This window comes from Natrix helvetica (assembly GCF_964273705.1).
Source record: "Natrix helvetica genome assembly, chromosome: 2".
Classification (NCBI taxonomy): domain Eukaryota; kingdom Metazoa; phylum Chordata; class Lepidosauria; order Squamata; family Natricidae; genus Natrix; species Natrix helvetica.
The window spans coordinates 169,969,900-169,992,314 of record NC_138552.1 but is presented as its reverse complement, the minus strand read 5'-3'; the positions used below and the strand labels follow the sequence as shown (position 1 = coordinate 169,992,314).

General features: G+C 36.2%; 1 protein-coding gene across 6 annotated transcripts in view; it reads left to right on the top strand.

Annotated features, from left to right (window-relative positions):
• Positions 1–22,415, top strand: part of COL12A1 (collagen type XII alpha 1 chain) — a 138,942-nt gene that overhangs the window by 104,359 nt on the left and 12,168 nt on the right. For all 6 annotated transcript variants that reach the window (XM_081942947.1, XM_081942945.1, XM_081942946.1 and 3 more), the window contains 11 exons: positions 74–216; positions 1,514–1,623; positions 5,285–5,434; positions 8,360–8,437; positions 9,645–9,731; positions 10,881–10,934; positions 12,584–12,679; positions 13,172–13,225; positions 16,529–16,582; positions 17,304–17,357; positions 19,119–19,181. In XM_081942947.1, coding sequence (XP_081799073.1) covers positions 74–216; positions 1,514–1,623; positions 5,285–5,434; positions 8,360–8,437; positions 9,645–9,731; positions 10,881–10,934; positions 12,584–12,679; positions 13,172–13,225; positions 16,529–16,582; positions 17,304–17,357; positions 19,119–19,181 — 943 coding nt within the window. The remainder of the gene's footprint in view (positions 1–73; positions 217–1,513; positions 1,624–5,284; positions 5,435–8,359; positions 8,438–9,644; positions 9,732–10,880; positions 10,935–12,583; positions 12,680–13,171; positions 13,226–16,528; positions 16,583–17,303; positions 17,358–19,118; positions 19,182–22,415) is intronic.

Genomic DNA, 22,415 nt, shown 5'->3' with positions numbered 1-22,415 from the left:
TATATGTCGCCCTTTCACTGTTTTTAATCATGTATATTTTTGGTGAGAGATATGTTTCTGCTCTCTTTAATAGGGATATTCATCCGGATGGATTATCAAAGGCTTACACAATAATATTTTTATTCCGTCTTCTCTCGGAAACCTCTAATGAACCATTTGCAATTTGGCAGATAACAGACAGAAATTACAAACCACAAGTTGGAGTTGTTCTTGACCGTAAGCCCCCTCTCCCGATGAACTATGGACCGAATGTATGATTAGAATGGACAGATGATGTTTTACTTTTTGAATATTTCAAAATATTTCCACAAAATAAAATAGTAAAATTTTAGTCTGACATAGTTTATACAGTATCAGAAATCAGTTGGACAGAATATTGTTAGGCACATTGCAGCTAATTTGCCATCAACATGCAAGTTGTAATAATGTTTAGGTGAGCTGTGAGTTGCCGGGCCACAGTTATTTAATGCAATCTTTGTATGAAACAATTCAGCCAGTGCTTTGATCTGAACTTAAAAAGTGCACCTTTTTAGAGAATTAGGAAGCAACAAATTAATTTAGAGAAAGAACTCCCAGTAACCTTGCCTGAACTCTACGTAATTGTTTGCAAAATTGGGGAAGAAAAAGCTTTTGTTTGTCTGAGTGTTATCTCAGGCTCTCCTTTGTGTAGCCCGTCAGCAGTAGCAGGAAGGTTTGATAGCATTTGTGAATGTATTGGTAGATCCAAAGTATTGCTTTAGTTCATACTATTCTACTCATAAAGTATATTGAAAAGAATAAATATACTAGGAAGTTCCACTTTCATATTTATATTGGAGAAGCCTTCCTTCAGGTGGCCATAAATCATGATTCTTCCACATGGCATACAGGTTCTGACTCAATAATTGGCAGGTTGAAAATTGCAAGACATTTCCTTTCATGTTCTCTCATGTTGCAGTCATAGAAACTTCGTGCTGCATTAAGCATCTCAATTCATTGTTCCATTTCAAAGCAACATTTTGGATTACCAGAATTAGTTGACGGAATGACTTACATGGAACTATATTTGTAGGGAATATAATACCCAAAATTATTTAAGTGATTCAACGGCTTAGAATATCTTTTTTTTAAAAAAAAAACTTGATTTTAACCTTGTTAGTCTTTTAATAACATAAAATGAATACTAATAATCTTGTGTTACTAGCAAGTTCCATAATGTTTGTTTTAACAGCCATTCTAACAGTATTTCTATTAAGTTATTTATATAGCAATCCTAATTAAGGAATTGGTGAAAGGGAATCTCCCTGAATAGTCTTATGAATAGTCTTATAAATGAGGTTTGGAAATGGGTGTGGATAGATTAAGGAGCTGATTTGAGCTACCAAGAAAAGGTGCAACTGCTTTAAAAATTAGAAACAGCTGCTACATTTCTGTATCCTGTGTTCTGAATCACTTTTTGGAATTAATCTGAAACATGATTAGATAGTCCTCTAATGTGCTATCCATATCTTTAACATAATGTGTTTTTCCCTAGCTTCCAGCAAAGTGCTATCATTCTTTAACAAGGACACAAGAGGAGAAATTCAGACCGTCGCATTTGAAGGTGATGAAATAAAGAAACTCTTTTACGGAAGTTTTCACAAGGTAAAATCATCTTCTGTAGATTATTATGAATAAGGAAGTATTTTGAAAGCAAATAAAGCCACTCTGGTAGTCAGTAGATATAGAGAGATAAAAATAATGTATAGATAATTTTAAAGCAAATAATATTTTCAATTAACTGGTTTGAATGCATGCTGAAATATCTTATGCAACGCTCAGGTTTACTCTGAAACAAATCCCATGCTATTTAAAGGGTATATTAATTAGTCCTTGCTTATCAACCATTCATTTAGCGAATGTTTGAAGTTACAATGGCATTGAAAAAGGAAACCTGCCACTGTATTATGGCTGTTGCAGTGACCACGTGGTCACATGACCACAATTCAGGTCCTTGGTAGCTGGCATGCATTTATAGTAGTTGCAGCAGCCCACAATCACATGATCATCATTAGTGACCTTCACGGCTGGCTTTCAACAAGCAAAGTTAAAGAGGAAGCTGGCAGAAAGTCACAACTTGCGGTCATGTGACATTTCACTTAATTACAATGGGTTATTTGCTTAATGATTGCAACCAGGACTACCATTATAAGTTGACACGATCATAGATGTTTCATTTTATGATTGTGTGACTTAGCAACAGAGTTTCCAGTTCCGATAGCAGTTGGTAAGTGAGGACACTCACTTGCACTCAAAAATAGCATGCCTAGATGGTAAATGCAACGATATACATTTGCTTACCAGTAAGTCATTAATATTGGCTTTCCTTATATATGGTACTGGATGGCTAATCTCTGAGCATGTTTGAAAATAAGAGAAAGCTTTCAGAGCTGCTTTAAACTACACAGATCAGCATCCTTATCTCAGGTTTCATATATTCTGGTTATTATTAGCACAACTCAGCACATTGTCTTAATTTGTTGTTTAACCACTTAAGTATTTCTTCAATTGAACCATTGGACAATATGTAGCAAAAACTAAAATATACGTACATGCTAATATACATACTATGGTGAAACTACTCAATGATAAGCAGGTTTTTTATCCATATGTCATTATCCCATTCCAGTCCCGTGTGCACACGGAGCTTATACATTTGCATTATTTCTATTTTTTGAAGGCAAGTACAGAGCCATCTCTGAAAGGAAATAAATGTGAAAGATGTTATGGGAGTATTGTGGACCAGGAGGACAGCTCTGCTTGAAACAGAGTGGCAGAAGCAGGAATCGTAGATGGTCTCTTAAGAATTTGTTTATCACAATTCTACAGATGAATGAATTCTGCCGGAATGTCTTGCCAGAGTATAATGCAGTGTTAATTCAGTGCATTGCATTTCCATTCACTGAAAAATAGCTAACTTGGCTCTTTGCGAAACATTTGCTTTGGCATACTATTTTGAGTTTTGGCTACAATGAAAGTCTTGGGGAAAAGGTTGGCCTAGTTAACATCTTGTCAAGGAACTCTTATAGAAACAGATGTTTTATATTTGTTGATTTGCCGTTAATGGGCCAAATATACATGATAAGAGTCTTCTGTGAAGTCGTCCTTGCCATTTTTTTAATGGAGGACTAGTAAAAGAAGTAGCTGATTAACCTTGGAAACCAGATAATAATTTAGTAAAAGGGAAGTTTTAACGTGTCTTGACACTTTTTGCCTTAATTATTTCAAAAGGAAAAGGGGAAAAGTGATAAACTATTTTTAGTCTCGGTGCTATTTTCATGCCTGCCAAACCACCTTTGTCTGTCCCACGGCTATTCTCACCTGTCTATGTTAGGTATATACTTTTTAAAATTCTTATATAATTGGCCTTGTGTACTACCAGAGAGATTGAGAATAAATGAAATTAGTTGAGTTCCAGATCTCATGAGATTTGCAGATACTCAGCAATGGACCCATCCTGGTTTTGTTGTTATTGTTTGTTATTACAGAGCAAATGAAAGAGTTTGTGGCTCGTGCTTAGGAGTCATCCTTAACTTTAGAAAACTTTCCCCAGTCCCTGTCATAATTTTCATAACCAGCCGTTTATTCTCTTCTATTTACTATTTGATGGCAGTATTTTTACAGGATAACAAACTAGTCCACAAACCTAATTCAAAGAAGCTTCAGTTATATGCTATTCCTTCTGTGTGTATGCATGTGTGTGTGTGTGTGCCTGTGTGTTTAGCAAACTTTAAGCTAAAAAAGCAGTCTTCTTCACTTCATCTGCTCTGTTCAGTTCAAGTTGAGGTTGTTCAGCAGTTAATCATTAGCCTATAGCAGAAGATGCTATTAATATTTTATTATACCATAAAAACAGATTTTTAAGAGATATTATAATCTATGCAGCAGTAACAACAGATACAAATACACAAGATACGTAGACACACAAGACACAATCACAATAGTTAATGGATAGATTAAAATTCTTATAGTAGTTTAGTGCATGATATAGGTTGTGATTTTGGTCATACTGAGTGAACCCTGTTAATCATAATTAAAGTTATTTCTCAGTAAATATATATTGATTTTTTTTTATTTAAAATCACTGAAATTTTGTTTGATCCACAAATATTTTTTTAAAATTTAGTCATGTACTTTCCTGCGGATCCAGTTCTATTAGTATAACAAGTAAGGTATACCTTGAGTTTAAAGCTTTATGATTATAAATAAACTAAAAAAGATGTACGAATTAGATTTGGATATGAAAATGGTAAAATGACACTTGATTAGTTTTTAATTAATTGGAAAGAGATATTTCTTAAACTTCTGTTTGGAAACTGAACATGAATTTGAAGTGGTTTTCCATTTCTTATGGAGTTATAAATCAAAAGTATTACTCAGCATTTGGTGGGTCTCATCGCATTTGATCTATATAGATTCCAAGAAAAAATTATTTTTTACCCTAACAAGGCCTCTATCAGATATTCCCCATTTCCAAAATGTATCACATTTACAATATGAAGACTATTTTGGTTACAAAGCTTGCAAAAATATAGTGGCAAGAATTTTGATATTTTCATTCACACTAATATATATTCTGTATAATTCTGATCTGTCAATTTTCTAACCGTATATTTGGAAAGGGATGTCTGACAGAATGATGGTATTTAATAATAGGATTGTTTTTCAAAAATGTGTAAAAATATCATTTTACATTTTTAGTCTAGTGTTATTTTAAAAAATGGAAAATGTCGTTTCCACTCCATTTCATTTCTAATGCTCAGTTTCTATGAATAGGAGAGAATTTTGGGAGGATTATTCTTGCAAAGTTTACTGGACCATACTGATTATGGAAAAAAAAACTTTTGGAACAAGCAACAGCTGTGACAACAAAAAATTTCCTATAGTCTTTATGTCTTTATCATTAGTTAGTGTTGTATTTATATAGTCCTCAGTGGCATTCGTTCATAGCATATGTTGTATAGATTATCACACCCTTCATCCAAATTTATTCCAAAGTGGAGTCCAGACAAAGATTGTCAAGTCATTGCTTCTTTATTGTCTGGAATATATTACAAGAGAATGCATGGATGGAGATGCCATTTTCATTAAAAAGGACACTTTTACACATAGATGCAGAAAATTTTTGTGTTTGTGCCTCTTTGCCTTCCAGATTTTGGATAATTTCTGTATACAGTTAACTGATTTGGACTAAAAGGTTTACTTTTAAAACTGTGAAGAATTAACAGAGTTTTTGTTACGCTTCTCCTCAATAAATTTACTCTAGGTTCATCTTGTTATAACATCCACAAGTGCTAAGATTTATGTTGACTGTGTTGAAATTATGGAAAAGCCTATTAAGGAAGCTGGAAATATCACAACTGATGGCTATGAAATCCTTGGTAAATTACAGAAAGGTGATAAGAAAACAGCACCAGTAAGTTGCAAACTTTTCTAAATTAATTTTTAAAATCTTTATTAAAGATACCACAACATGTCTTTATCACCAGAATTGTTTCACCCAAATCATGGGCAGAGTTGAGATGAAGTTTCTTTTCACTCTCTCGTTCAGAATCTCCTCCTCACGCACAACTTGTCAAGGTCCATACTTACAGCACTTCCTGACCGAAACCTGATATGATCTCTGATTAAAAAGATTTGTCCTCTTCCCTCCCATCCTTTCACATAAAGGCTCTGTTCAGCAGCCATTGCAACTTGGCCAATGTTGATATCCTTAAAATAAGCACTGGTACATCCCTTGCTTGAAGGGCTGGCTAACTAACCCAACTATTCTGGATGTCACCAGTCTCCAAACCTCTGTTTTTAGAGAAAGTTGTTAAAAGTGGCCAGCTGCCAGCTAGGAGACGCTAGAAAATATGGATTAACTCGATTTTTTTTCAGACAAGAGTTCAGGTTGATTATATGGGATAGAAACCAGACCGGTCACTTAGATAAGGGAGTGAGTCTCCTTTTGTAGGATTTTTCAGTGGCTTTTCAAATCATCAGTCGTGATCCCCAACCCATGCAAATCACACACGCCCCGAACCATCAGTAATGCTGGCAGAAACCCACCTCTGGTCAGCATATTGCGCCCAACAATCTGAGTCCTCATTTTACCAATGATAGAAAGCTGAATCAACCTTGATTCTCTCAGAATTGAACTCCTGGAGTGAGCAGTGAGTTAGCCCTGCAGTACTGCATTCTAACCACTGCGCCACCATGGCTCTTATCCTTTACTCACTCCTCCATTCTTTTTAAAACCATGTTTTTAGCTAAGAGGAGTGAAGAGTGATATACCTGAGTTGGAGGTTCATCTATTATGATATTGATTATTATTGTTGTTGTTATTACTGTTATATAAATATTATAATTCTGATATATTTGTTTTAATCTATCCTGTCTGCTGCTTAAAGCCAATTAAAGCAGGATGCAAGCATTTTAAATAAATGCATGAATAACTGTTTTGAGTTTCAGAGTTCCACATTGTTCACAAGCTGCAGCTCTAAACATTGGATAGAAAACTTTTCAGTTGTCTGAGTTCAAATGGAGTATATAGATTATATGCAGACTGTTGGCTTCCATCAAAGTTCCCTCGTATTCTTCAAAGTATTCCCACAATATTTGGCCTAGAATAGAAACAGAACTTCTCTTTTAGTAGCATCAACCTCTGAGTCAGTTGCATGACTCAGTCTTAAGAGTCACAAAGTCTTTGGCTGGGAGCAATATGTTTATTATTTTAAGTAACTTCCATTGCTAATGATAAACATATCAGTCAGTGGCCATGATTCTTGGGAATTCTGAATATTGTAATCTTAATTTATTTGGAAGGCATAAATAAGGTTGAGTAGTCTTACATTAGCACTGCCACAATAATGATTTTGCTATGTCTCTCTTGTTCTGTACACAGCTATCCCTCCCACAAGATCATCAGAAAATCAGTGATAATATATAACAAACAGTAAAACATACTTTGTAGTTCTTAGCTGTTTTGGAAATGGTTTCTCCCTACTGCCTCAAAGTGGGATGAAATGCATGTTTAGAGGGTGTTCCTTCTGTGCTTGTCAGTATCTCCATTCCCTATTTGTCATACTCTCTGCCTCTCATTTCATGTGTCTCACACAATCTAGCTCAAAGTATAAGTCATGAAATGAAATTTTAATTATTTGCTGAGGTTTATTTGCTGTGCTGAATAATTGATTTTTGATACCAAGGTGAAAGGAAAGTCTTTGAAAGTCTCCTTTTGATAATAGCTTCAGAATTCAAGTTTTCTTTTCAATCATCCCATTAGCAGCCTCTCGGGAGAAATGGTTTTGGAATCAGATCAGGGGTGAAATGCTACCAGTTCGGGATGGTTCGCCCGAACTGGTAGCAAAAGGTGCTTAAAAAAGTTCCAAAAATTAGCTGTGTGACAGTCAGCTGTGCATCATCGGAACTTTTTTTTTAACATTTTAAAGCATTTTTAAACTATCAGTTCATCCGAACCAGTAGTAAAAAATCCTTTAAAAAGGTTTTTAAAAAGTTCCAACAATCACCTGTGTGACCATCAGCTGTGATGTGCAATTTTATTGAAGATCCTGCTTTCTAGCAAATCTAAATCATGCGACACAGCTTCCCCACCCCCTTGCTGTTCTACTTACCTTTGCAGACTCAGAAAAGGCTTCTTAGCGCCTGCAGTGCGCCTGCAAAGCGAACTGGTAGCAGACTTCAGAGCATTTCATCCCTGAGTCAGACAGATTGTGTGCATATGGGCAAGTGAATGGGCAAGAAAAAACTTTTGTCTCTAAAAGGGAACAAGGGAAGGAATGCTTGTTATTTTATATAAGTGGCAGAGCTCTTAAAGTTGAAAGGTCGGTTATGAGTTAATGTCGGTCTTCCCAGATAAACCAGACGGGAAACACAACTAGGAGAGCTAAATCTACTTTATTGTAAGGCTACATTTACAGAATCTTACAAATCCAAAAGTTTCCTGCCTCCTAGTTTTAACTGTTAGAACCATTAGGGCAGGCCCTTTCTTAAAAAAAATATTTTTAACTGTTAAATGATCGCAGGACTCTGGCCTCTCATATCTGGTATTTTTCTAGGCAGCATCTCCTCTCCTCTTTCTCAAAAGCTATCCATGCATTTGATTACAATTAATCCAGTTTTATAGGAACCACGTGAAATATCACAGAGACATGAAGTAAACTACTTTATGACCATTTTCTTAGCTTCCTGTGTTAATGTCATTGATGTGGTAACAGGAATGATACTTTGCTAGCACTGGAAAGAAAAACAATGTTTTATTTTGTTTAGATTGCATGATTTTGTAAATGAAGATTAATTCAGGTATCATTTTAAATACACTTCCATTTCTGCTTTGTAGTTTGATATACAGAGCTTTGACATTGTGTGCAATTCAGTTTGGACCAGCAGAGATAGATGCTGCGACATTCCTTCTAAGGTAAATATATAGGAAATGTTTAGACAGATTTAGCCTGAGCTCTTGATATGAGCCTCCAAGAGAACAGTGTGGGATAACAGCCTTAAAAATCTCTTTTGGGAATAATAAATTTTCTATGGGATTCTGAATCATACTGAATGCAGGAATGTAACTTTACCAGAGCATATTCTAAATATTGCAGTCCAGACAGCTATTGTAGAAAAAACAATTTAGCTGCCTTATCACATTCCATTCTGTTTGCAGAATCTAGGACTGAATTCTTTAAAAAAATTATTAAATATACTTAGTATTACCCTTCATCTCAAGTTTGACTTACTATTTTTTAAAAAAAATATCTTGTGGACTTTGATGTGGAATCTAGGGTAAGGAACAGTAAACAACTGATTGTAGCTACTGTTAATATAGCATATTTGGCAAAACTCAGCCAGCAGCATTTGTGTCAAAATGCAACTGGGCCATGTTCATTTTGAAGGAGAATAAATCATCAATGAAGGGAGATGTGTTGGGAAAAACAAGCAAGTAGACGATAACTTAAGGAAATTCATCACAGAGAAGAGAAAAATAAGTACATAGTCTTACTGAAAAAATTCATTGATTTTTAACTACTGTGCTTCCGTAGATTTCCACTAAAATGATAAATTTCCAGAGACTTTTAGACTTCCTCCAACACCATTTTCTGCTAAAACCAATTTATGTTTCTTAATGATAGAATGATTTTACTTTATATCCCTCTGTTCTAAATCTAAAAAAATAGAACGGAAGCGGGGATAGCACTCAGGATACAGTGTGAATTATGTTCTTTTTAATTTATATTAGCACCAAATCATAGGAAAGCTACCACTTCAACTCATAATTATATATCATCACCATATAATGTTGTATAATCCAATATTTAATTGAGTTGATGTTGAATGTTAAATCGAAGCTGAATTAAAATAATATTTAGTTATTTTTATATTTAATGAAAATTGAATTTAAATTAAAAGTGTTAATTGATAAACATTAAGACTATTGTGCCCCCCATCTCTCCACGTCCCAAGTTAAAATACCTCTTGGAAACATTTACGTTGAAACTGAATTTGATTAGATTTTGATATCAGATATAGTTAAAGTATACACTAAATTACCCACTTGTAATTTAGTGTATACTTTTTCTCTCTCGGCAAAAGATCATTTTAAAATTCTCATGTTTTGCTTTAAATTTCAGAGGGATGAAGCAAAATGCCCATCATTGCCAAATGCTTGTACATGTGTACAAACCAGTGTGGGGGCTCCGGGACCTCCAGGACCTGCTGTAAGTAAAAAAATCAATATATTGTGATTATAAGCCATATGGATAAACCTATGTTTAACTTCTGAAAGCTTCACTGAGTTTGGGTCAATATCAATCAAAGACCAGAACACATCACTTGATTTATGACTGGATCTGAAGTTTGGACAGATTTAAAACAAGGGACTTACAACTTTGATCCAAAGTTCTGATGGTTGGGCCATCTGAAATCCCATGACTGCACTTAAGGCACTCAGGAATAGGACAAGGTTTATGGCCATGGTCCCATGTCTACTTTTGACAATGGTTTTATCAAAAACCACCACTCACCTATTTTTTGGGCAAATCTGTGCCATAGTGAACAATGGTCCAATTAACAATCATGGCATTTACCTAACAATCACTACATTCCTTTTACAACTGACACATTCATTTTACAATCACCAAAAAATTGTAAAGTTATGACTTAGAATCATAATGGGCAGTCTCCATTACAGTCATAACTTGAGGACTGCCTGTATCATCTTTTGTAGTGGCAAGTAGTTGACTTCAGTTCTAGCTATGGCACAGTAACACCAGTCAGCAGCCATGATTTGTGTGCTCATTCCTAGAATCTCTCTTACTGATATAGTTACATGTTACATGTCTTGGGTTGTATAACGACAGTGCACTTCTGTAACACAAACATGGAAAACCTATGGGTTTGGGAATGAATCGTTCAGGTAATGACGGGAGCCAGTGAAATGAGCAAGGGGACTTATAAAGGAAACATTTCCTAACTTCTAACTCCACAAAAGGGATGAAAGTGATTAAATATGACTAACACAGATCAAATGAATGCCACTCCTAAGGGCTGTTTCAATGTGAATGAAGAGGCATGCTGCTCAGAGAAAATTACCTCACACATAACAATTATTTAGCAATTAGTCATTTAGTCATTTTAGCCTTCCTCCTTGTTTTATCACTTCTGCCTTCCTGAGGAAATAAAATGTGCCCATCTTGTAGCCCATGGAGATTGTTTTTATCTTAGAGCTATGCTGGAAGATCGTTTCATAATGAATAACACTAGGTCCTTCAGAAAATTGTGAAATGATGGGATGTTCTGTAAATAAAATTTAAACATTATGGTATTTATCTCTTTGCCTCCCCTGTGTTTGTTTTTCTGGTTTTTAGGGAGCCAGAGGTTCCAGTGGTGCAAGAGGTGAAAGAGGCTTAAGTGGACCTTCTGTGAGTATTTATGTATTCAATTTATATAACTGCCCATCTCAAATCAATAACCCTTGGCACTGCGCAATTTTAAAAACTATTAAAACAGTTAGAACGCAATGCAAAATAAAAATACGTATACCGTGTTTCCCCGAAAATAAGACAGGGTCTTATTTTCTTTTGACTCCCGAAATAAGTGCTTGGCCTTATTTTTGAGGAGGTCTTATTATTTTTGAGATGGAGGAGGTGGCGAGCTGTGTTACAATATTTTCATGGAGGGCTTATTTTGGGGGGGAGGGCTTATTTTAGCGCATGTGCTCAAAAGCCTGATTGGGCTTATTATCTGGGGAGGTCTTATTTTCGGGGAAACAGGGTAGAAGCCAAAATATATTATAATCTATTGGTATCAACATAACCAGGAAATGGGGCTCTTCACAGACTTGGGACCCCAAGCTTGGACACTTAGTCAGATCTTCAAGGCCTTCCAAAAGGATAGCAGGGTCGGGTCCATTCTAATCTCGGGGGGGGGGCAGGGGGAGATGTTCAGAGAACAGGAGCTGCAGCAGAAATGTCCTTTGTCTGGTTTCTGTCAGCCAACATTCATTGACTAACAGGACCTGACAAATGTTCATCTGAATTGGACAGGTAGAAACTAGAGGAAGATGGTGTCTGAGATAGCCATGGTTCCAAGCTATGAAGGGCTTTGGAGGTGAGAGCCAGCACTTGACTTGCACCCAGAAACACACTGGCAACCAATGCATCTCCCAAAGCAGTGAGGTTACATATATGCTGGATAGCCAGCACCATTTACAACCCATGCAGCTGCATTCCATTCCAGCTGAAGCTTCTGAATGCTACTCAAGGGCAGCTCCATGTAGAGCATGTTGCATTAGTCTAAATAAGACATCATGAGGGCAGGGATCACAGTGAGCAGAGCCTTTCGATCCAGGAATAGGTACAAATTGGCACACAATCTGAAAGTGTGCAAAGGCCTCTTAGCCATCACATACTTTTTCTAGCAGGAGTGGATTGCCTCCCACTATATGTGCTTATATAAGAAATTGGAGACATTTGTAGTATCTGAGAAGTATAATTAGTTACAGCATCCTATTGAAGGCTCCCTAAGCGCCACTTTACTTTTTTTGTTACCCACAATAATTTTATTATTGCTGTCATTTGCACTGGAGAATCTGTATGCATATGAGTTAGTTTAAAAAGTAAGGATGCCAGTTTTCGTTTTTCCTTTTGTGTGGTACTTGTTCATGTAAGCAACCCCAAGCAATCCAAGTGAAGGGATATTCCCTACAAAAAAATACGATAAATTTCATTTATCTACCATAATTGAATTGGGTTCCTAACACTTCCAAATAATGCATTCCCATAAACATCTATTTAGTTTTTATGCTCATATATTTAAAAATGTCTATATTGCCTTTATCCATAAGGAAATCTTGGAAAGTACATACAGTAGCTTTGTATACAGAATGAAAGATATATCACCATAGCTGGGGAAGATGGGGGGGGGGTGCAACCCAACATTTCTGAAAGCAATTATGTTAGAGAAAGCAATTGTTTAGTCACTTGTTATCTCCAAAGACTTGACTCCACCCTCATGTAGCTTTTTTGAAAAATTGACAATTTTGGTTTTTTTTTTCTTTTGCTATTCTTAGGGGCCCCCAGGTGCTCGTGGAGATTCAGGCCCTCCAGGCCCTCAAGGGCCACCAGGACCACAAGGAATAAATGGTCTTTCCATTCCAGGAGATCCTGTAAGTAAGAATGCTGTTTGGCCAGGATAAGAGGCGAAGTGTAATGTAATCAATGTTTTCTGATAGCAGTTTGACATACTTTTTCCCAATATATTCAGATGTATGCTAAGTAAGTCAAAGTGTATGAATGCACCAAACAGATTTCTAAACACTGCAGGGTTTGTAGATTGTGCATAAAGATAGAGACATGTTGTGGTGCTTATTTGAGTTTGCATTTGACCTGCTTCTTTGCTTAGAATATGTTCGCCTTTTCAGGGAAATACGAGAAGGTTAGGTATTACTTTAATGTTTTATTGGGTGGAAATGTTGTGTAATAAACTATCATGCCTAGTTTTCATGGTGTGAACGAAAGAAAAACCACACAATACAGGCACAAGTGAACTCTTGTTTTCTCTGATGACTTTTGAGGCTTAAAGATAGCATGTCTGTTAAATAGACCCACAATTTCATTTTTTAGGAAATAAACAAAGCCTGTTCTTTTTTTCATTCTAGGGACGTCAAGGGCCAAAGGGTAATCCTGGAGAACCTGGACTTCCAGGGCGATCAGTAAGTTCATTGCTGTTTATTTTCCATTCTTCCAAAAGACACACTCACTTACCCACCACTTTGCTTAGCAATGGAAATTCTGATCCCAATCTTTTTTATATACATTTTTTTATTGTTTTAAATAAACAAAAACACAAAAAAAGAATCATCCTTCATTATATCCTGTCGAAAGCGTGTCGATTGGTTACAAACAGTTTTCATGCATTTCTATCATAATTGTTACATATATTTCCTTTCCATTGAATAGTACATTTTACATCAAAAATCTTCATATATTTTACTGTCAATACACCACCATTCTCATTTAGCTAAAATTATTTAAACATGCTTTTATGTGATATCATTTGCATTAAAAAACACAACCACCCACTGGCATTCATTGGCAATCTCAACAAACCTCCTGTAACATTACATTTTATAACATATTCTAAAAGAAAAAAATCAATTAATAAAATATCTAAGCATTTCCTCCCCCTTCCCTTCCCCAATTCACCATTTAAAGCTTTTATACAATTGCTTTTACCAATGCCAACACATATAAATATCATTAAACATTATCTGTTAACATTTCTTTGGTTATTATTGTAACTAATTAAGAATTATTTATTATGTATATCACATCTCCTCTCATCCGGCCCAAGAAGACTTACATTTTTATACGTAATAAACAAGGATTTGTTAATAAGATTTATAAGTCTTTTTCCCAGGTCCCAATTTGCAATTTATATCCAGATGGCTTTTACTAGGCAAAATCATTATTTCATTACTATTATCATTATTATTATAGGTAACTAAGGATTACTTAGTTACTTTACTGTTTGTCACCTCTCCTCTCGTTAGACCCACGAAAAATTTACTTCTTTATAACAAAATCTAAACAAAAGTTTATTGTTAACATTCATAAAAAAAATTTTCCCCCAGGTCCCAATTTGCTATTTATATCCAAGTTGTTTTAAAAAATCTATAAAATATTAAGGTTCCTACCTATTAATAACCAAAAATTAATTAAATTTTTTATCATCAACATTCATTATCAACCTGTATCTTTCCAGTAAAAAAAGAATCTTGTCTCTTTTGCCAGTTGTTGTGTCAATCTTCTTATTAATTCCTTTATAATGTTTTTATAAACTTCTCTCCGCACTTTTTTGCTTGAAAGATCTCTCAAAAAACCTTGTTGCCCTTGAACTGGTATTAAAATTAGCATGTCTTTGATTAAATGTATTTCTGAAACAGTTTCTCTTCTTAGTTCCATCATCATCACTTTTTCCCCCTCTGTGTCTTGAAGAAAGGAATAAAGCTCCTGCATATCAAATTCACTTTTCCATATTCCCGTCTTTCCATTTTCACCTAGGTTTGCTCCATCATTAAATTCATCTGTTATCTTATCCTTATCTTCTTCATCTTCATTCATTTCTTTATTTTTTGGGACTCCAACTCCATCATCCTTTATTGTAGGAGATAGTAGTCTATCCAACTTCTTATCAAATCTCTCAGATCTTTCGAATAACTTTTGAATTTCAATCAACAAATCTTGAAGACTCTGTTCCCTCATCTGAAGATTGATACATGTTTCCAAATGAAAAAAAAAACAAGGAGGAAAAAAAACGAATTTCCTTCTCTTGCCAAGAGTGTTTTAAAGAAAGGCACCTGTAAAAACAACCGTACCCTTGGCTTCTTATCAAATTGCACAGATAAGCTGCAAAGCTCTCCGTTACAGCTTCAGTAAAATCGGAGACAGAGAGAGCAAATGATACATTGTTTCAAAGAGAAAAAAATAACCAAGTTCTAACTTCCGAATGGCAGATTCAATTCTTCTCCTATTTATCTCAAGCTTATGGAAAACAATAATCTTTAAAAGTCTTTAATTAAAATTAATGAGAAGTAGTAAGAAGAATTATTAGAATAAAAAATAAAAAAGGTTTTAGTTCCAGCCAACATATAAGGCAACAGAAAATAGGAGGAAAAAAAACAGTTTGTTCACTTACGAAGAGAAACAAAAAGTGTTACAGTCACTTCAATCCACAAAACATCGTTAACAGGAAAAAAAGAAATAAAAACTTTCCAAGGCAGTCCAATAAAGATAAATTCCGCCGCTTTATTCTTTGCTTAAAGGACTAATTTATCTTTTTTTAAAAAATCCCTTTGGGCAATCATTCTCAAGGAAAAAAGCCTTACCAGATGGACTCACTTTCAGCTGCCTTCTTTCCAGAGCCGTCTCCGACTTTTTCAGCATGGGGCTGTCTGTTTATTGCCAGCTTGTAGTGCTTCCCTTGGGTCAATCAGGGACTTTGGGATGTCCCTGAGACCAGCAAGGCTTTGTCTCCCTGTTCGCCGTCTCTTTGGGACGGCTTAGGTCCGTTTGGACCGTGTGGCAATAAAAGTATCAACGGCGGTCTCAGACAGTCGAGACTGCACGTTGTCACATCGCGACATTGGCTCTTCCTTCTGATCCCAATCTTGATCATGTGTTGACTACCTGTTGTCAGGCTTGGAAGCCATCTTTTGCATTGCGCCTTCAGGCGTGCCACATTCAATGCTTTGGGAAAATGGGAGGGGGGATTGTATGGAGCATGGGAGATATATAACATTCTTTTCTCAGAGAGTCAAGGACATCTTGCCCTATACCTGGAGTGGTGTGACTGGGAGGCATCTCCAGTTGAGATGTGCCTGATTGGGCCATGTGATAGACATGTGGATGCTGGGCAGAGACTTGAACTTTCACTTGGGTGGGGAAAACCTGAAAACTTTCAGATTTGGGTTTTCCCAAATGTGCTAATATGACATCTCTAATAAAATGGAACTTTGAGGAATCTCAAGCCTCAGAGTCTTCTTTCATTAGGGGTATTACTTGAAACCGGACATTAACACAAATCTGAAAGTTTCCAGGTTTTCCCCACCCAATCAAAAGTTCAAGTCCCTGCCCAGTACCCACATATCCATCAGATGGTCCATCCATCCTGACATCTTAAGTAGCTATTACTTAAGAGTGAGCTCTGAATAAGATTTGTAACAGATTGATAATAAGATATATTTACCTTTAAAAGAATTAACAATACAAATAACTATAAACAACCAGAATGTAGGTAAAATGGAATTCTGTACAGCGTGCTGAAATTATAAATCAAAGTCTACTTGTTTTGGTCCATTTCTTTTGCTTGGGGTCAAAATTGGTATCACTGCATCCAAAGAGCTAGGAACTCTTTGTATAAGGAACTGTAGATTAAAATAAAGTGGCGATATATGTTAAAATTGTGTTGCATCATTCCAAAACCTTGTCTAATTAATGTGTTCTTTTTCACCTAGGGATCACCCGGCCTAAGTGGCCCTCCTGGTGCAATGGGACCTCCAGGTGACAGAGTGAGTAGTTCTGGTTTATCCTGGACAGTGGAAACTACAAAGGCTTTGAACAACATTAGAACATTTATAATTCTATATCTTCATTTCGTCAGTTTTTTTGAACCTTGAGAGGGGTGAAGCAAGTTTAGTTTTAGTTTAGTTTTTAGTTTTAAATATAAGTGGGTTTTAAATATACAATCTTTTATGTTATTTTTTCTTTAGGTCAGATTTATTTGGTTTGATTGGGATCGATGGACATTGTAGTCCAACACATATAGAGGACACCAAGTTTGAAGAAAGTTAATAACTGATGGAATGATGAAGAAATGATAGGCTTTGTACAGCTGTGATAGAAATCAGGGAGGGATTGCATTCAGCAACTAAACATACAGAAGCAAAGGCTTTGATAAGAGGAAATTAAGCAATAAGCCTAACATAATTCTTTGTTGTTCATCTACAGTGGAGAAATAGATAATGTATGCCAGCATTAAATTTTCCTAACTAGTATTCAGCATAAATACTAAATTTTCTAAGACCTTTGGTACGTAGTATATAGTTATTGTAGCTATAGTTACTGGTCCCTTGTAACGGGCTGTTTAGACATTGTGGTTTTGAATGTTTTTGATACTTTTTACGGGGTGGTTGGCCCAAAAACTTTTCTGCATAAATATATTGTCCCTAAAAGCAAGGAAACAAACAAAACAGCCCCCCCCCATTCATAATTTCATTGTTCTCCAAACAGGGTTTTACGGGAAAAGATGGCCCATCAGGACCAAGAGGTCCCCCAGGACCAGCGGTTAGTGTTGACTTCATTGTTGGAATGATAATGTAATAGTGGAACTATGATGGATGGTGCTGGTGGGAGCTGTGTCTGTTTTGTGTCAGACAGTACTGTCATCATTTGCAGGAACACATGGTATCAAAGCAAATTAAATTACAGCTGGCATATTAATTCAGTGCTCTGAGCGTGGATGCTTAATATAGCAAAAATAGCTCCAGTCATCCGTTAGAACAGTCTTTCTCAAGCTTAGCAGCTCAACGGTATGTGGACTTTGACTCCCAGAATTCATCAGCCAGCATGCTGGCTGGGGAATTCTGGGAATTGAAGTCAATACATCTTAAAACTTGAGAAACACTGGGTTAGAAGAATGTTGAAGATTTGCAGTATGAAAGGCATATTAAAGAAAAGCCTTAAGAAAAGGGGTCTACAGGAGAGCAAAGTGAACATTACATGCAGTGATATCAACTGCTGACCTGCTGGAAGTAGGAAAAGAAGCAAAATTGAGTTTTTGGAGCTCTGAAGATGTACTCTCCACATTGCAGTATTAATTGCAGGTCCAATTTACTTGATGCAGTTCTGTTGACTGCATAATACATCTACATCTTGCCACATTTAATAAAATGTGCAATCTCATTTTCCCTTTGCTCTTCTGTCATCTTCCTATAAATATCAAATTTGTAATAAATTGTATTGTCAAAGGCTAAAACTTGATAATTTTACTCTGATCGGTTTTTTTTTTTACAAAAAACTGGTTGCTCTTTCTAGATCACACTTTTATTGCTAGAAATAAAATAAAATATTAATAAAATATTACTCTGACATCAGTACAATCGAGCGGGTTCAGAAGTACTTCACGAGAAAAGTCTTGCACTCTTCTGTACGCAGTAGAATTCCTTACTCTACTAGGCTCTAAATTCTCAGTTTGTATAATGTGGAACTGCGTTGCTGGCAGTCAGACCTAGGTATTGCATGCAAAAATATACATAGTAATGTTTTACCTGTAAATGACTTTTTCTGTTTTAATAGCAATCATATGCACACGAACAACGCTTTAAACTCAATATAAACCATTCTAAACTTGACCGTAAACAATATGATTTCTGTAATAGAGTTGTCAAAATCTGGAATGCCCTACCTAATCCAGTTTTCACAGTTTCAGTCACAAATTGAATTCCATGGACCTTACTTCATACTTATGTAGAGGGGACATGTATAAGTGCACCAATGTGCCTAGTGTCCCTGTCGTTGTATTTTTATTCTCTTGTTCTTGTTTTTGTTTGACAAATTCCAATAAATAAATCAACCAACCAACCAACCAACCAAGGTTAAATCTTTAATAATATAACTGAAGCATCATTCTAATGGGCTACTTGGAGAAAGGGCATGTCAGTTTCTCCTCCATTATATATGAAAGTATGGTATTGAGGCAATTGACATAATTAGCATAATGACATCACCATGCAAACAATGTAAATTGTAGATGTAGGAAAATGAAGTAAAAAGAATGTAAATATAACTGCCTTATCCAGGTGACCCCAGGTGGATCAGGCAGTTAACATCTACCTTAATTTTGCTTGATTTATTGCATTCACCTGTCCATTATTTCAGGGAAGTGGTCAGACAGAAATTTGGTCTACTCAGTTTTCTCCCGGTATTTGCTGAATTTCTGAGTATATGTTTCATTTCAGATATATACATTGAACAAACACATAAACAAATTTCCTCAAGACTATTATTTCCCCCTTCTATATATCTTTTCATTCTACTTGTTCACAGGGTGCCCCAGGAGTGCCTGGAGTTGCTGGTCCATCTGGGAAACCAGGCGATCGTGGTTCAGCGGTAAGAGAATACGTCACTGGCATTTATTGTCTCTTTTGTGAAAAGCCCTTTTACTTTACCAATAGGAAATGGTACAATGGCTATCATTGATGGCAAGTCCCTTTTTATCATTCATGCTTTTTGCAGCATGAAAGCCAGGTCTGGAAATTGTGGTTGTAGGAGGTTTTTTCCCCACTTTTTAAAAAAGTACTCCAATTGAACATGCCAAAGTTTATATTTCTCCACTACATAAACATCCCAGAGGTAAATTACTTAGTGGGATTACTATTTGCTATTTTTAAAATTCAGTCAAGTGTGATATACTGCCTGTGGTGGTTTTTTTTTAATGTAAGAGAACATTTAAGCTTGAAAATACTTGAATGAAGGTTCCCAATCTTCTGTTGATAGCGTCAAATTTGAAACTGTCTTAGGGATTAAGTGGGATCAAAAGTTGGCCTTAATAGCAATCGATGGAGCCCCTTTGACAGATGCATCCAAGAATGTGATGGGCAAACATTTGGCATCAGATGTCTGTGGAGATTTTCAGTCAAGTTACACAAAGGTGCTTTTTCTAAAGGCAACTAGACTTTCTTTTTTTTTCCCCTTGGAGATGTTTCACGTCAGTTCAGAATGGAAGAATCTTCTTGGATGAGAAATGAAACATCTTCAAGGAAAAACAAAGAAAGTCCAGCTGCCTTTTGAAAAAGCACATTTGGGATATTTGGCATCAGGAAATGCAACAACATTTATCTGTTTATCTTTGTTGCTATCAGTATTCTTTGAAGAAGCATAGACTGTTCTGATAAAGAATGCTAAATCTGATTCTGCTAACCACATACCATAAATATGGTGTTGGCTTTGTATTATTTTGTCTCTTTGTTGAAAGACTTTGCAAACTCATAGCTGTAAGAATTCTGATTATAAGACTATTCAGTCATATCTGATAGAGCAGTGTTCTAACTACTGTAGCAAACTCTGCCCACAGCCTGGAGTTCGGTCTTGATGAGGCTCAAGGTTGATTCAGCCTTCCATCCTTCTGAGATCGATAAAATGAGAACCCAGATTGTTGGGGACAATATGCTGGCATTGTAAACCACCCAGAGAATGCTACAAAGTACTATGGGGCGTTAAATAAATCTAAGTACTATTGCTGTATCTCTAGAGTAACTGAGTCAGACTAGCATATACCATGGATTTGAGTTGGTCTGAATTGTAATCTGCTTCGGTCTCTAAGAGCAGCCTGGTCTAAGGCATAAGAAAGCTAATCTTTTCATGGAAGGGAAGCATGATCACTTCTGTTATTATTGTAAGCTTCAAAGTGCTATGAAAAAGCTAAGGAGCCAGAGGCCAGTTTAGTGTTGGCAGTATTAACTTGGGTGTAATTCTACAGATCATTTAAATTAAGAGTGTGTAACCTGAGAGCCTAAACTTATTTTTGAGATCCTTAAAATCACCTCTGGCTACGATTGCGAAAAAATTAGCAGGGCAGCTTTCTGCTTTTATGAAGTGGGAAACATAGAACATATAATGTAAAATAGATTGAACATATCTAAAAAAAAAAAGACAAAATCCCCAAAACCCCAACTAAGAAAAATTAAAAAGCAGAAAGTCAAGACAAATCTCCCCTTACCAGGAATTTTTACTTAGCTTGCATTCAGTCTCTAGCCTTGACTGAATGTTATTTTTTGTTCTGGTTTTATATAAGGCAAATCTATAACATGAATTGAGAGATATAATAGTTGCCCCATTCCCCATATGCTTGACAACACATTCACCATTTCTCACGTTTATAGATCTGTTCCCAGCAGGAACTCTGGCGCATAGAGTCTGTGCAGATGTTTGGTTAGACTTATGAGGCAGATAGGATTTCAGCCCTGACATTTGTGCTATCAAAAAATGCCAGAAGGGCAGCCTAAGACCATATGTGTGAGTTAGTCAGCCAAATGTAGCCTGCAGAGATCTAAAGGTCATGTAGGTTTCTCTGTAGTTGTATGGCCCAGTTCCAAAGTAGCACTTTATTCAGTCATACACCATTTCCTTTGATAATTTCAGACTTCCATTGTCTCTTTGTAGAACCAGTCAAACAAAGAACTAAAATATATAGTTTAATCCAAGGATCTCATGATCACGTGTAGTAAATTCCCACCTGAGCCTGTTGTAAGACTATTAGTTAATTCTAGACACTCATGCTAGTTTCACAGAATATATCTCAAGCAAATTAGACACTAGTGTAGTAATTCAGTTTACCTTGGGAACTTTACCTGATCTTTCTAAAGAAGATAATAATTCAAAGTGGTGCAAATTTGCAGGGATTAATGTTTGCTGTACCACCAACTCTGTTAAAACAGCAAAATGCTAACCGGTACAAAAAATAGGCAAAGCTATCTAATTTGTGTTTAACTTGTCTTCAGTATGAAAATAGGAAAGTGAAAGATGAAGTTTGAACTTGATAGAAATATGGATTAGGGAATTCCTATTTATGCTGAATGAATTTAAACCTCCAATTGACCTGTATCCTAGGGTCAGGATTAAAGTTCAAAACAGTGAGGCAAGAAGTTATCTTGAGTTTGTAAAAAAAAAATGTCTTGCCAGAGAGTGTTCAGAGCTTCAGCACTGAGGTCTTTACTCTTTCAGCACTTTTATGAATGACCTGCATAAAGCGATGGAGGCAACAATTATCGAATTAACAGTTAATTCAAACTTTTATGCACTACCTAATAACCTAAAAGGAAAAAAAATGAAGTTGAAAAAAATCTGTAAAACTGATAGAAAAAGACAATGAAATTTAACAAAGATAAATGTGGAGAAATAGGATAGGGATTAACAGTTATCAATAAAGGTAAAGATTTCCCCTGTCCAGTCATGACTGACTCAATGGGGCAGTGCTCATCTCTGTTTCTTAGCGGAGGAAGCCAGCATTATCCCGAGATGCTTCCATGGTCATGTCACCAGCATGACCATATGCTGAGGCATACGGAACACTGTTACCTTCCCACTGAAGTGGTACCTATTTATCTACTCCCATTTGTATCAGAGGTGGGTTGCTGCTGGTTTTACTATCAGCATGCGCAGAACAATTTACAGTGAACTGCACACGCACAGTCACTAAAAACCTAAATGGCGGTAGCCCGCCGGTGGCAAGGGAACCTATTCGGGGGTGTGGCAGGCCTGGGTGGCTGCCGGTTCTGCGACCCAGGCCTGCATTCCACTACCAGTTCGGCTGAACGGGGCTGAACTGGGATCAACCCACCTCTG